Source organism: Poecilia reticulata, chromosome 11 (assembly GCF_904066995.2).
Source record: "Poecilia reticulata chromosome 11, P_reticulata-male-v2, whole genome shotgun sequence".
NCBI lineage: Eukaryota > Metazoa > Chordata > Actinopteri > Cyprinodontiformes > Poeciliidae > Poecilia > Poecilia reticulata.
Window position 1 is genome coordinate 13,428,209 of NC_088840.1, and position 16,053 is coordinate 13,444,261.

General features: G+C 39.0%; 1 protein-coding gene across 4 annotated transcripts in view; it reads left to right on the forward strand.

Annotated features, from left to right (window-relative positions):
- The window catches only part of kcnq4 (potassium voltage-gated channel subfamily Q member 4), a 62,103-nt gene that overhangs the window by 24,668 nt on the left and 21,382 nt on the right, over positions 1 to 16,053 (forward strand). For all 4 annotated transcript variants that reach the window (XM_081612635.1, XM_008421935.3, XM_081612633.1 and 1 more), the window contains 2 exons: positions 14,590 to 14,680; positions 15,869 to 15,995. In XM_081612635.1, coding sequence (XP_081468761.1) covers positions 14,590 to 14,680; positions 15,869 to 15,995 — 218 coding nt within the window. The remainder of the gene's footprint in view (positions 1 to 14,589; positions 14,681 to 15,868; positions 15,996 to 16,053) is intronic.

Sequence of the window (16,053 nt, forward strand, 5' to 3'; positions counted from 1 at the left end):
ATATTCCTTTCATTCATTTTCCCTCTAAAGCAGCTAAATCCAGTCCTTGAGAGCTACGATGCAACCTTTAGATGAATACCTGCTCTACCGCACCTGAATGAAACGCATGGCTCGTTACCGGGTTGCTGCAGAGCTAAACGACATGTTGATGATGGGATTTATCCGTTTGATTCAGGGAATCATAGTGAAGTTGAAGGATGAAGGTCTTGAGGACTGGACTTTGCACCTCTGCTCTGGCTGTGTTTTCCTACCAAAAGTACTTCCAGGGTTCCAGTTCTTCTCGAAGTCTAGATCTATAAGGGTTTCAGCTGAGTGTCCCCTAATTACAGCTCTGTAAATGTCTACTTAATGCTTGATCCAATATTAATTTTATTTAACCATATAACAATAGAGTATCTCAGTATTCCTGCAAATCGACACCCTTGAATCTGAGTCCACAAAAGTAGTCCTTTCCTCTTGACCCGGAACGCTCCAGTTTGCAGAACCAGAGTTAGCGGCAGATGAAACCTAGAAAACTGGTACTACTCAAGCACTAGCAGCAGTTCAGTACTGGAACCAGTTTGGGGCAAAAGCCCTCTGAGACGGTCTTATCAGGAAGAGCCCAAGCCAGGATTCAACCCGCAACGCTCTTGCAAAGCTACGATGCCAACCGATGCATCACTCTGCGGCTATTTTCTGAACGTTTAGCTAAGTAGCTGATGTTCTATTGATTCTACTCTTTTGCCTCTGTTATTTGTCTAACTGTCAATTGATTATTACTCAAAATTAAAAATAGGTTTTAGGATCGTCTGCCTTTCAGGCATCAGTTATTTATTTTTCCACAATGAAAGGCAATCTTTAAAGAAGTCCCTTGACAAGATTTGATAAGTGAGTCGATTGTTAGTCTCTGAAATCGTTACTGCAACCTGTGTGAAAAGTCTTGAGCAAATATGCTTTTAGAACTTGACTAAATCCGTCAGAGCTGATGTACTCGCCTACCTAAATTTCTATTGGATTTTTATGTCTTCTTTCACCTTAATGCCTAAATAGTCTCACAGTCTCCCTTGACATATGAAAGATGAAGCTGTCTTTATGTCAGTACATAAAGTTTCTAAGCTAGTGATCAATTCCTCAAATATTGCATGTTTTCCATCACATTTCTGTCAGGGACGTAGTGACGGAGAAAATAATCTCTCAGCATAGCCTGCCTTTAATTGACTTTGTGGCATGCAGAATTTAATCACCAGATAAGTCAGGCGACTGAAGATCTTTGAACATCTCTAAAATAAATTAAAAAAAATATGTGGCATGAAGATCGCAACTCTGAGACTCTATATGCAATGCAAAGATGCATAAAAACTCAAATGCTACAACAATTAACCAACAGCAACTCCCTCACTTATGCAGCTGCTCAGTTTGCACTGAAGAAGATTTAAAGACGGAGTATGTCACTTTTATAAAAATGTATTTGTTAAAACCGTTACTTTGTCCTGATAATAAAATATGAGACAGTCAAGAGCACAGAAGAAGGTTTCGGTTGCTGTCAATCACGCACGTGTACGCACTGCTTAAACAAGTCCCTCTGCAGAGTTTGTACTGTCGTACAGCTGCTACGCAAAGCGGAGTCGGTCAAAGACATCACACATACTCCGTAGATGTGGACGAGATGATGTGTTACAAAATCCACTCATTTTCTTGCATACACGGCAACGTGTAAACGATTCTTTGTGCTCTTTGAGAACCCTGTCAGTTTCTCCTCCACAACTGCTGACTACCAAGTTCGGTGGTGGCTTCTGCTCACTTTCTCACGCCTCTGGAACCTCAAAGTTGTGGGCCAATCCCATTAGCGAGTTCAGATGTCACCGCCACCACTTTCTTGTGTTTCGCTTTTCAATCCAGAAGAGCTGCCCCTGACTCTGCGTAATACATCACCTGAGGTCCCTGCTGCCAATGAAACCAGATCAGACGTGTCACAGAGTAATGATGATTGGCTTTAAATCCAGTCACAAGCTCAGCAGAGTGGGCAGGGGGTGTGTGGGGTGTACATGTGTTTTAGGGTCATGGGGTGGTGGTCATTTCAGTAAACCTGTGAGACGCTACGTGACTGTTTCCCGATCTTCGACATCATTTGAGCGAAATCTGAGGTTCTTTGGTGTAAATCACGTAAGATATGGCAAACGCTTGTACCCCCTCGATAATAAGAAGAGACTCTAATGGCTTTTGAGAAAATATTCTGGCTGTTATTGTGAAGCTTTCTATTCCGTATCATTTGTCATACAACTACCAGGGTTTCAGAAACAGGACATCATAATGACAGTAAAATATGGAGGTGGTGCTGTGATGATCTGAGGCGCTTTTACTTATTCATGGAATCAAATGTTTTGCTCTCTGAGAAAATCCTGAAGATTAATGTCTATTCATCAGTTCAGGATCTTAAGATCTAAAACACGTGTGCTATGTAATCTGAAGCAAACTGTTCAAAATCCAAAATAAATGTGTTTGAGAGGTCTACCCACAGTTTGAACTTTAAATCGTAAATCACCTCCCTGTAGCCTCAAACGTCGCCACAACCTGTTATAAGGTTTACGTGGCAATTGCTTTTTCACATTTTGCGTTTACTCCAGGTATCTTTTCCCTGGTAGTAAAGTTCATTTGATGATCTGAAACATTTAACACATGAAAACAAAAGAAATATTTGAAGTTTTCCAGCTCAGTAATTAACTGATGTAAATAAAGTGAATAAAACCTTCATTAAAACCTTGAGCTAAACAAAATGTGCGACACAGACGCTCTTGTGGTGTAGCCTTTTAATTTTTTTTATATCCCTGCTATAAATCCAACTGCATCCAGACTTGCATCTAAAGCTCACTCAATGCAACATGAGCTGTAAGAAGTCTGAGCTGCAATTAGAGAACATCTTACGAGCTCCTTTACAAGTTGTGTAAAGAAGCTGTCAGTGCTGCAAATAAAAATGTTTGTTGGCTAATTGGTAGGCTACAGGTAACTGTAGCACAGCTAAATGCCAGTGCAGCTGACTCTCCCAGTCTGTGTTGTGATTTTCTCTGACCAAACCTGAGAATGTCATACGCCGCAAACTGGGCTGCAATAAGAGACTTTTTTTTTTTTTTTTCCTGTTGATGAACCCAAAAAGAGCACCTCATTATCAGCTCATTGGGGCTTTTATTACGGTCATTATTCCAGATTTGTGGGCAACTGATGTAAATAATGTGGATAAGCCCACTTTTTTTTTTCTGCAGCCACATAAATTACAAATCTTTATGAGAACAATTTCACACTGAATCATCCTGAAGTTGTAAAATACGCACACGTCTGAATCTTGCTAGTCAAAGCGTCGCCAATTACGAAATTACCGTGAATCAACAATCCTGCCAGATAACACACAAAGTCTGAAACTTGTGCGAGCAGCCTCCAATGAAACCGTTCTCACGTCACAAATTTATGCTCCCTCTGCGGTTACGTTTTAATTTCACTCCATTTACTACTTAAATATGTGGTCATTCGGCACATTTTTCTTCAGCCTCCAGCCAGCCGTGCACCCTGTTTTTGCATAATTACTCCTCAGAGCAACCAGACACCACCAGCTTTAAGTGCAAAAGAGAAAAGGAAAATAACAGTGGCTTGCTTTCGCATGTATAAAAAAATGGGCTGTTTTTCAATTTACGCTCAACACAAAACACTACATCTACGTGGGATGCTGCATAATTAGGATTCATAAAACATTTTTTCATATTGAATATTGTTGATATTTTGGCAGATGTCAAATCTTGAGTGTGCATCACTGTCGCAATTAAATATACTCATCAAACGAGTGGCAAAAATGTGATTCAGAAATATTCCGCATGCATTAATTAGTCTTTGCAAGCATTTGAAATGGAGGGCTTGCTCTGCTCGGCTACATTTGTTGTTGGTCCAGTGGATGAAGAAGTCTCAGTTGTACTGAGGGATATTCAAGGATCACACCTGAGCAGCGTACATCATGCATAAGATAGTTTTAATCCCATCCTGTTAGAGATAAAGTGATTTTTTTTTTGCTTATTTTTTCCAGAGATTAATCAAATCTGTTGAAAGTAAAGACATGCTCTTGTTTTTACCCAGTAATGACAGGAAACACTTTTCTTTTTTTGTGATGTCTGTAAGCTGATTTAGCTATAGATTTTACATGAAACGTAATATTTTGGTCTGAATCCATGATGACATTGATGTTTGCTGCCTTTTATGGCCTTATTGTATCTCGTTGATTTTCTTTCATTTTCAGGATGATAAAAAAAACTATTAGTCTTCCATCTATTAAGCTGAAATAATCTGATATAATGGACACATTGATTGACTGTAATCTCGCCTGGTAATGTAATGACAGAAATACGGTGAGGGATGTTTTAATACCACATATTCTGAGTTAAGAAATAGAAATAGAAATAGATTCTCAAAAAAGTGGATAGGCGTAAAGCCTAGCACCCCACCTTATGTAATCTTTACTCGCAGATTATCAAATTACACAAAGACATGACCAAGTAAGTTAGTTTCTACTGATTCTAACTCAAGAATCTCTATTCCACCTGTCCGATCGGATTTGTCGTGTTAACTTGGACTGTAACGATTGTGTAAACATTTCCTATTTATACTCAAGATGCACACCCATAAGCTGAGTTATTTATGTAGATTCCTGTTTTGGTTGTGTATCAGATGATCACAAAAACTGCATAAAACTGATTCAGAAATACAAGTGGTTTTGTGGAAGACAAGTTCCTTTTCACAGGAATGCAAGACTAAATTAGAATTACAAACATTTTCTGCATCTTAAGTCTTAAGTTTTTTTCTTCTTTTTTTAGCACTACATTAAAAAGCTGACGTATTTCACTCTGATTTGTGCCCGTAGTTCTCAGCATCAGACAATTTTTCCTGTTTGCCTAATACGTCAGCATTCTGGATACACTTGTGAGGATATTTTTTGCATTCCAGTAAGAAATGATACTACTCTGCCATGTTTTGACACATGAGAACCACAGCCAAGGTCACAATTTCCACTTGAAGAAACAATGGTCTCTGGGAATGCATTATACGGTTTGTGAGAAGCCAGGTGTGTCCTCCCTTTATATCACAAGCAGCTTTCCAAAGACCCTGACAATGAAGTTGTAACCATAACTGAACAGATAGCTGGAGCTTAGAAGCAAAACTATTTGGATTGATTGCTGCAATACCATGTGAGTACAGGCTAATGTCCCTGCTTGTATCTGGGAAAGAGTGCGCTGAACAATGTGTTGTCCCAAATAGATCTTGAGGGAAAAAATAAAATAAAAAAAACATTTGTGAAAATGTGGTTTTGAGACTTAAGAATTTGGTTAAGTGTAATGTTTAACTAGAGGGGTAAATTAAACAAGTGAGCGTCAGAGCGTTCTGTTCTTCGGCGATAGTGTTTGGGATTGTGGTTTGGAAACAATTTTTAGAGAAACGGTTAAAACACTGAAAATGTCACTTGGATTTTTGGGATTATTTCTGCTTCATTAAACCTCATGCTTCAGGGAACAGACACTAAAATGTTGCTTTTTTGGGATGGCGCATAAAACCGGGAAAAAGCATTTAACATTTATCTGTGCAGCCCTTTTTCAAATAATCTCTTTTACTATTATCTATCTCACAACAGCGCCTCGCATAAACACTTACAGCCGTTCAAACAGTTTGAACTGTTTGACATTTTGTAACGTCACAGCATAGAAAAACTCTGCTCATTTCCTTTGTGATAGACCAACATCCTGCCAGTCATATGCAGTGGTGCCTCCACAAAATGTACATTTTTCCAAGCAGTTTTGGGGTGCCCCCCCGATGGGGGTGGCCATCGGGGGGGCACCACTGGTCATGTGCTCCTACTATCGAGTTTTTAATTTTTGTCCACGACTCGTTTTTATTCAGCTCGATTCGTCTTCCCATAACATCTGACCATCTCCTCAGTTCATGCGAAAGAAAAGACTCCCCACACCATACCACGTTTTCTGAATTACCTTTGATGTAGAAAAAGTTTTCTTGTAATAATTCAACGAATTGCGGCAGGGTTTCCCCCAGTGTATTGCAAGCCTGGCGGGCCACCAGGCTTTATTTGTGCCCCCACCAGGCTAAGCATTGCTTATTTTTTTTAAAGTCTTTTTAAAATGTTTGCATTTTTTAAGACTTTATAGTTGGTGTTCACGTATTAATCTTCCAAACTTTTAGTAACACATAATTGTCAAGTGATATTTTCAAATACCCCCCTGTCAACTTTAAACATTTTTTTTAACTCAAACACGACATGAATGACTTCCCTAGCGCACAACCACTGGGCCTGGCAAGTTTTCTGGGGGAAACCCATGTTAAAAGCTCAGGGTGCTGTTTTTAAATCCAACTCTTTGTTTGTTAAACTTAGTTGACGGATGTTCTCTTAAGCCTCTGAGGCTTTCACTGAACAGCTGGGTTCATACTGAGTTTAAGCAGCACAGAAGGAGACTGTGTTGACTAATTTGGTATCTACTGAAAGCGACTAGCTGGACTGGATTTTATTTAGTGGTAAAAAGAAAAGGGGCTAATTTATACACACGTATACCTAATTGTCTGATTTTTTTTAGGGATGCACAATATTATCGGCATGGTATTGGTATCGAACTGATATTAGCTGTAAAATTTAATATCAGACCTCAGACAAAATAACTCACCGATATAAAAGGCATAGTTTTTACATGACTAACCAGTGACAATGATGCCTACAGCACATTGCATTTGAACTGTTTGAGTCTTGTCATTGTCTTAGAGAGAGCAAATGTCATGAATAAATTTGTCCTTAAATGTGAAAATTTCAGCCTCCTTTTTAGCATTTGTCTTTGGCACCATGCTAAATTGACAAGGATAATGCTGTATTTTAACTCAACAGTAGAGAAAGCAACATAGTGTCAGTAAGTAGGTATAGCAAAAAAATATTGGTATCGGTTATCGGACAAATGAGTTTTAGTATATTGGCATATCAGATATCGACCAAAAATTCAGCATCGTGTATCTCTAGATTTATTGTTAGTCGTGAGAATCTTTTAAAAGCCTCTGTAACTTTATTTTTGATTCAGAAAGATGTATTACTTTGTGCTGATCCAGATAAAACACACTGAGGACTGTGGTTGCTAAGTGACAAAACGAAAAGGTTCAAGGGGTTTGAATACTTTTGCATGTATAGTGTTATTACTTTAAGGCCTCTAGAACCAGAGGTGAGGATCTCCAGCAGGTAAATGTGTCACTCTATTTGGCAGTGCGTTAGAAAAGCATCATCTTTGGTCGGTGAGGCAGTGGCTGCGTTTGATCCCTCAGCTGAGCAGTTTGCCAAGGCCGTCGCATGTAAAACAACTAATCTGTGCTGAAGTGTCCAGGAGTGGACGCAAACGGCTCAGCTTGTGCGGCGCTGGTTCTCCCGGGAGCTCCAAAGACGTGAATAATTGATCTGATCGCGTTACATTCTGAAGGTCATGGCCTTCAAAGCAAAACAAACAGGTTTCCCTTCTTCTGTTCAACACTTTCATGTCAGGTAACCACACAAAACAACACACACACACACACACACACACACGCACACACACACACACACACACACACACACACACACACACGCAGACACACACACGCACACACACACGCACACACACACACACACACACACACACACACACACACACACACACACACACACACACACACACACACACTGTGGAGCATGCATCATCACCATAGCCCATGAATTGCTCAGTCAGCTTTTTTTTTTTTTCGTTCAGAAATTGCACATTTCATCTCTTATTTGTTTGCGTGTGCGTGTGTATTTTTTTTAGTTGTTGCCTTAAAAAAGTTTGCTGTCCCAGAAAGAGGAGTGGGAGGGAGGGGGGGCTTACTCACACGCTTGCAGCATGGCCCGTTCTAAGCTGTGCTTGCGCTTGTACTCTGCAGCCTACCTGAGCACATTTCGTCTGCAGTCACTATTTAAAGAGACTGAAATGCTATTAATATCTTTCTACTGTTTCCACCTTTCTCTGCTTCCCCCCCCTCCCTTCTCGTCCCCTGCTGACGACAGTTGCCCTCCTCTTTTTCACTCACTGCTTTTCCACTCTCCCCCCGATCCTTTGGGTAGAAAATGCTGTTGTTCTAGTACTTATTGCTCGTTCCTCAACCCAGCTGTTAGAAAATTTGGAGAGCTGTGTGTAACTGTATACCCAAAGTGCTGGGTTTGACATTGTTACCGATATATCCGAGATAGAGCCCCCTATAAATAAATATTATGTTCTGCTAGATGTGTTTAAGTGCGTATTTACATCTGTATCTGCACTGCGACTCGCAAATGTATCCAAACATCAACGCGTTTTGCTGGGATTGGATGAGTTGGACCAACACAAAGCAACGTAGCGCATTTTTGTAAAGTGGCAACGACAGCGATTCGTGGTTTTAAAATCGAAAATGAAAATCAGAGGTGTACTTTTGGATTTTCATTTGTAATGCTTTTAGTATTAAAAGGATTAAAAGGTTAATGTTTTTGACCTTTTAAAATGCTTTTAAAAGGTTAAAAGCATTTTAACATTTTCCTTCCCTTTAACAGTTGTTGACTACTTTGTGTATCACATTAAATCACAGGTTGTACCTTGACATGTAACGTAAAGTAGAAAGGAAATGATGCTTTTTGACGTGCCACATGTTTTCCAGAGGATGCCCTTGTGGCAGATGTGTCCTCTGTGACTGAACTTTAGGGTTTCTTGTGTTTCCACTGGTTCAGATTGCGGGTCAGGACCTTTCCCACACTTCTTTCATTTTGAGATGTTGCTCTGGTTTGTCCTCCTGCTCAGCCTTCATCAGTGTCCTCTCCTCTCCCTCCAGCTGCTGTTTTGTACGTAACTGATAGCCGTTTTACCGAGGTGATTGAATCAAGGCTGCATTTTCTCACAATCCACCACGTCTGCTTCTCTTTGCTGCACTTGCTGGCACGCAGCAGCGAGTGCTAACATACACACACACACACACAGCTGCACACATTGTCATACATGTTTATTAGAGCTTTGGCTTGTCAGTATCCTGGGAGGCCATGCTAAGTAACATGAGAGCTCAGTTTTTGCTTGTATATGGTTACATGAGAACAGCATTAAGAGCACCTTGCCCTGTGTCCATTAAAAGCAGCCCGGTCGCCATGTAGGCTGCTGAATGTGTATTTGTTGTTTGCCTCTGCAGCCGTCCGACGTCCCTCGGGAGTTTTACGTCCCTGAATTCAAAGGGCGCACACTTTAAACACATGTGCAGCAGCTTGTGGAGCGTAACGGCATTGCGTTTCAGCGCGGAGTTATGTCGTGCTTTTTTTTTTCAAACCTTCCCTCTCTTACCTGTTTCCCTAGGTTTGCATTATTTTTTTTTTTGGATTCTCTGCGGTGTCCGTGAGACAAATTACACCTGGCTAGATTTTTGCAGAAAATCAGACATTGTCTCTATAAAGCAGAACATGCATTATTCTCTTTTGGTAGTTCTGGGGCAATTACTAATACAGACAGCCTTTCAGAGAACCACCTGAGTGGCTCGGTGTTATTAGTTATTTCCTCCATGGCATTTTGGCAATCCTTTTGGAGCCCACTGCATGGCAAAAATGCTCAGTTTATTAATATTGTGCTTATTAAATCTTTCTTTTTCTATTTTTTCCATATTGGTTGTAGTAAATGAGGTCTTCTTTAATGCAGTGAAGAATTTATGGAAAAAGGAAAATGGGGGTTGTTTTCCTTCTTCCACTTTCTAAAAGTCAAAAGTTTAACAATACTGACTAAATGCAGTTATTCATAATTTCACATGCTCTTGTCTTTGACTTGTCAAATCAAACCAGATAAAATTTTTTTACCCATCACTCATTTGACCAAATAACTGAATTTAAACCCATTAGAAAATCCAAAATGACCCGTTTCAATACCTGTCAGACAATTATTTTGAGGAAATTCACAAACTATCTTTTATAAGACCAGTGAATAATTATACGAGAGTGTCTTTTATGGAGGGTTCAAGTTTAAAACTTTCTCTTCAAATGCTCAGAGCGATATAAAAAAGTGCAAAAAAAATTAATTTTGAATTTGAGTCTGGAGGAGAGTAGAATTTGGTAACAACAAGCATTTAGGAGCTCAGGATAAAATGGTTCAAGTATTCCTACTGAACATTTTTGGCAAAGTGTTTTTGGTTTGGCACGCGTGTTTATTGAACTAATAAACCGTTCTTTTAAATCTGTACACATGTGGGACGTTTACGTGCGAAACTGAAGCATGCATTTGTGCAACTTTAAAAAGTGGAACCAAAACTAGAGCAGTAAAAAAATCAGCATTTTTGGGAACATTGCGGTTAATTATTCAGCCATGGCGACGACGGAGAAAGACGGGGACGACCACACCAAAGACCAACTGCACAGTTTTTTAACATCAATACCATGAATTTAATCACTCGTTTGAAAAGACATCATTCTGAGAAAAACAGGCTACACTGCCTGTAGCGTTCACCTGATACCAACCTGGTACCACCGTCTCAAACAGGTGCCCTGCTGTGCTGCGTTCAAGTGCGACTCACTGGATTCTTTAGATATCAAAACGACGGTCACTGTTTTAAAAAATTTAAAACGGTGAAGGACAAAACCTTGTTCATCTTCTCATCAAAGTTTGCTGTATTTGTTCTGACATACTTTTAAATGAATAATAATAATTTTTTATTTATAGTGAGATGTTGTTGGGTCCAGATAAAGTCAAAACCATGCAGACTTCCCTCTCTGCTGTTCTGGTGGAACTGATCCTTTGGTCCTAATTGATGTTTCCTTGAAAGAGAGGGATTGATGGTGGATGGCCGTCCTGGCTGGTGGATAGGAAATGTTCTCTCAGCAGAAATATGACTCCCTCTTCATATGCATCACACATGGATTTGGTGTCTCATCTATCTCTTTTTCTTAGTGTTTATTTATTCATTTCTATTCACCATCTTTGCTTACATGAAGCAGGCTTGTGATGGGGTTAGGCTTAAAAGATGACACATTCCTGCTCCCTCTCAGCCTCCGACTCACAAGGCAAATACTACTGATAAAGTTACCACAAAGTTCTCACTTTTCAAACTTAACATTAACTTTTCACTTAAACATCCGACGGAAAATCGGCTCTACATCACGATTGACACACAAGTCCTCCGTCGTGTGACTTTGTGAATTAATGTACCAAGTCTGCTTTCAGCTTTGGTGAATTGGGTGATTTAGTGGATGCAGCCTTGAGGGAGACACCTTACACTTAAGGTTACGATGCTCACAATTCAGTTAAAGTAATTTTATTGACATCAAATCACCCAATTCCTGCCGTATTGGCATTCAGGCTGAATGCTAACGTAGCTTGAAGAAAAGGAGGGGCAGGCCGACTTCACTGGTAAATCACCGACTTGTATCCTTCAAATTAAGGTCCAGACACTTCTCACTAAAATCTACAAAATGATTTACTTGTATTCAGAAGTCAGCTGTGTACATTATTAGAGAGATAAACCAAATTTGCCTCATCGTCTTTCCCTGAATGAACATGTGAATGTACTGAGGCTGTCCCGTGTGAAATGAGATTTAAGTGTTTTGTTACCCCACACACCGTAAACTGGATATATTAAGATGATTAGTTTGTATTATTGTTTGTAAAGTCCTCCATGACCTTTTATTTGCCTGCATTTTGATGTCGTAATTATTAGTATGTTTTATTTTCATTGCTACGATAGCAGGACGTACTTGTCCAAAAATGGCGGAAATATCTCTGCATCAGATTCTTTAAATCTTTGTGCCTTAATCAATGATAAAAAAAGCGATCAGCCGCACTCTAGGCACCACAGGCAAAGCATCCTGGGAAAAAGAAGCCATCTTTCTAGGTATTCAGAGGCTCTGCTTGTGTGTCGCTGAAAATGACTCTGCCTTTTCTATAAATGTCTCCTGTCTTTACTAGTGGCAGTGCTCTTCATGCATCTCTAGTCACTGTGAGTGAATAAGATACCTTAACCCTAGCCTTGTAGGTTGTAAAAATTTAAATCTTTCACATGTATATATTTCATGGAAACTTCAAATATGAAAAACGTTGGGTACGCAGATTCCTTTTAGGAAATCCATCACCGCATATTGAAACTTTTGCTAAAAAGAGAAATCATGGTTATTTCTTCATGTTTTTACCTCTGGGAATCCTTCGTGTATATTTTATAAAAGCCACGCTGTGTTGCACTTTGTTTCCTGTCAAAAAGTAGGGGTCAATAAAAGAGGAAACCATTTGAGATGCTGCCCTACCTAATCTCCTCGTCGTGGACGTGCATACGCTGCGCTTTGAGTTAATTGAGGGGAAAAAAGTCAGACGGTTTAGTCAGCATGTTACTCAGCTGATGAATGACCAAAATGCAATGTTTGCACAGCGTCATCAAAGTTTTTATTTTTTTATTTTGTATTTTTTAAACTAACTATTCCGTTTATGAAGCATAAACTTTCCGCTGTGTGCGCTTCGCCACACCGAGAAAGCATACAGTGGTAATTTGGGGTGTCTGTGTTTTCACGCTCGGTGTCCGGTGTCTTCCTGGCCGTCTAAGGTCCACTTTGTCTTTCTATTTGTGGCGTCTCACCAGCTGCAAACTGTGGTTATGCAGGCAGATGGCACAACAGCCCGAGAAGCTGCTTACTGAGTCCTCCTCCCTGTTTGTGTTGACAAAGTGGCGGTTCTGAGGAGGACGTGGAAAACAAAAGCAGAAACAAAACGGAATGTTTTAAACTCGCAGATTTTCACTTGAAGCCTCCGAGTTATTCACTGTTAGATTCATCAGGATGGTTTTGATTCCCTACATAGACATAGCATGAGATCGATCTATTTAAAAAAGTGTAACATTCTTTCACATTTTTAAAATTTATTAGGAGCTTTTTGTTATTATTAGATTTTTGATAAATAATTTTCCTAAAGGGTGAGAGTAGAAAAAGCAAACTTAAATTTATCAGAAATGACCCATTTCTTAAAAAAAACAAAACAAAAAAAACCTTCCTGTTTAAATAAAATGAAAAAAATTAAAAGTGTGCATTATCAAATCTCGGTTTATTCTTTCTCTTTACAGATATGACAGATGCATTGATTTTTCTGTCAGAGCAAATTTCTCTTTAAGATTTTTTCAAGCATAATGACTTTCCTTATGAGAACTGATTAGCCTTATAGGGGGGTTTATGTCATTCTTAGCTTTGTTTTATATCATAATGTTGTTTTCTCGTTAAATACTAGAATGTTTGATTTGTTCATGTGTGTTTGAGGAATCCTTGAATCTTCATTTTTTCCTTAACAGAATATATCTTTTTCTTTTCACAAACCTAACATAACTTGTTCTTAAATATTTCCCCTCAACAGTCATGTTTTGCTGAATGAAATAATTGCCAAGCTTCCTACATCTGAAATAACTCTGGAAAAAAATGAGTTGTTTATACCAGCGTTGAGAGCAGCTTAAACACAAGGCACAGTTATTCACTATTTATGTGGTTTTATTTCGGTGCGGCGCTGAAGCTGGAGTGGGGCTGTAACTTTTTGTTCAAACTGAAGTTATCGCCTCCTTAAAAAAACGACCATTTCACACCAGTGACATTTTTTAAAGGTTTATTTTGAGATGCAACAACAATATGTCATAACTAAACGGTACATGAACTGAAATATTCTCAAAAGCCTTTTGGCTTGTTGCTCTAATTCGGTTTTCTGAATTCATCAGCAGGAATTCAAACAGCCTGCTTTTCTGTCACGATGATGAATATTATTAGCCACATTTATTCAGTCTCTGACCACCAGATAGTGGCAAAATGCGACCTTTAATAAGGACTGCAAATGTATTAATCACCATGAAACTTTGCTGCAGCTTCAATAAATGTTGTCACAATGTTTTGATTCTTTTTCGTTCTCTGTAACTACATTTTGTGTTTGTGTAAACTTCTGGAGCAATAATTTATTTAACTCATTAGTGTTATGTCCTGTGTGTTTTTTTGTGTGACACCTTTTCTATGTACATGAACATATTATACATTATTGGACAACTATGATTCTTGAGAGTCCATTAATGCAATCTCGGATTCAATCATAACCGTAGACACAGCAAATGCTTTTGTCAAACTTCCTGGAAATGCAAAATAATGTCCACGTTTCCATCTAAAGCCTAATATCATTTACAGGGAACAAAATGTATATTTTTACAACCACAGTTGGTGCGCTCCAATTAAATAATTGGTAATCTGCCACTGAAAATCTTCAAACTTTCTTTCATATGCGTTCATTTCTCATAAAGTTTTGCTAATATCTGTTAGCACGATCTCTCTCTCTCATCCTCTCTCTCTCTCTCTTTTTTTTATTATTTTGGATAAAAATTGCAGGACATTTAAGAGATTTGACAGTGTTGTATTGTTTTACTGACACAGAAAGTGAAGCCTACACTTTTTAGTAAGTCTTATTCAGCTCATTTGACCTGAGAGCTCCGTCATATGTGTTCAAACGTGTAGCTTATGCCTGATTATAAATCAAAGTGTTGCTTAAAAAAATCGGTAACTTAATTCGCAAAATATGTGTGTTTCAGTTTCCTGCTGGTGTTCAGCTGCTTGGTGTTGTCCGTGTTTTCGACCATTCCTGAGTACCAAAAGATGGCCAACCAAGGCCTCTTCATCCTGGTAAGACCTCCTCTTCATCTGACATATATAAGTGACATTTAGCATGCATTTTCAGTCTCCTTTATATATATATATATATATATATATATATATATATATATATATATATATATATATATATATATATTTGTATTTGTGTTGTTTGACTTCATCATGGAGGTAGTTGTGTAAGGAGCTGAGTGGATTCAGGTGATGTTGACTTTGCAGGAAATCACAGACATGAAGCTCTAATCCTAAAAGCCGTCCCTTAACCACCTCTCTTCTTCTGTGCTTTAGCTGCTTTAGTGAAAACTAATGGATGCTCACTTTTCCTTCCAAACCTGACTCATCCACCTCCTCCTTTCTCTTCTCCCGCCTTACTCATCATTTTGTGTCTTTTAACAGCAATGCTCCCGACTTTCACACTCGTTTAGTTTACGCTGTCCGTCAGCGGACTTTACTTACACTATCGCCATCGTTTATTGACATTTTGGTCCTGTGGAGTCCAGAAATCTGCACTATTAAATGAAAACAAATAAAGCTGTGGCTTAGTTTGTCTTCCTGTTTTATAAATAATTTTGAAATCTTGCAGTTCGATGTTTAAAGTGACAATGATAATGATATAACAGTGCTCTTCTATGAGCTACTGACAACATGTCTCTGAAATTCAAGTTAAAATTTTTTATTTATTTGCAGACAATGAGAAATGGTCAAAATAATGAAAAAGATGCAGTGTGTTTAACATAAGTTCAAATAATGTAAATAAAACAAGCTCATATTCATTTAGAAACAGCAACACTAATGTTTTAACTCAGGAAGAGTTCAGAAATCCATATTTGGTGAAATAATCATGAGGTTTTCTATGACCTCGTCTACCCCACTCTTCTATTGTGATGATTGTTTTCTGAGATTTATATTTATTGTCTTTTTAAATGCTGTGATATAACGAAACTCTCCAGTTGGATGGTTGGCAATCCCGTCCTCAGCTCTGCTTCATGCTCAACTGTTCTTGGGTAAAATGCTGAACCCACAGTTGCCATAAATACTCTGACTGGTCTGCGACGTCAGAACAAAAAGCGTTGAGGATGCAAATATAGAAAAAGCTGTGTGAATTGGTCAACTTGTAACGCACTGTGCATGCAAATACCTAGAGAAAGTTTGTGATGAATGGATCAAAATGCGACGGATGTGTTTGTGTGTGATTTGCAGGAGTTTGTGATGATCGTGGTGTTTGGCTTGGAGTACTTCATCAGGATCTGGGCAGCTGGCTGCTGCTGCAGATACCGGGGATGGCAGGGACGCCTGAGATTTGCCAGGAAGCCCTTCTGTGTCATAGGTCAGAGTCTGTGTGTGAACAGTCGATCAAACCCAGCAGTTCTGTGTGTTCCTGTGGA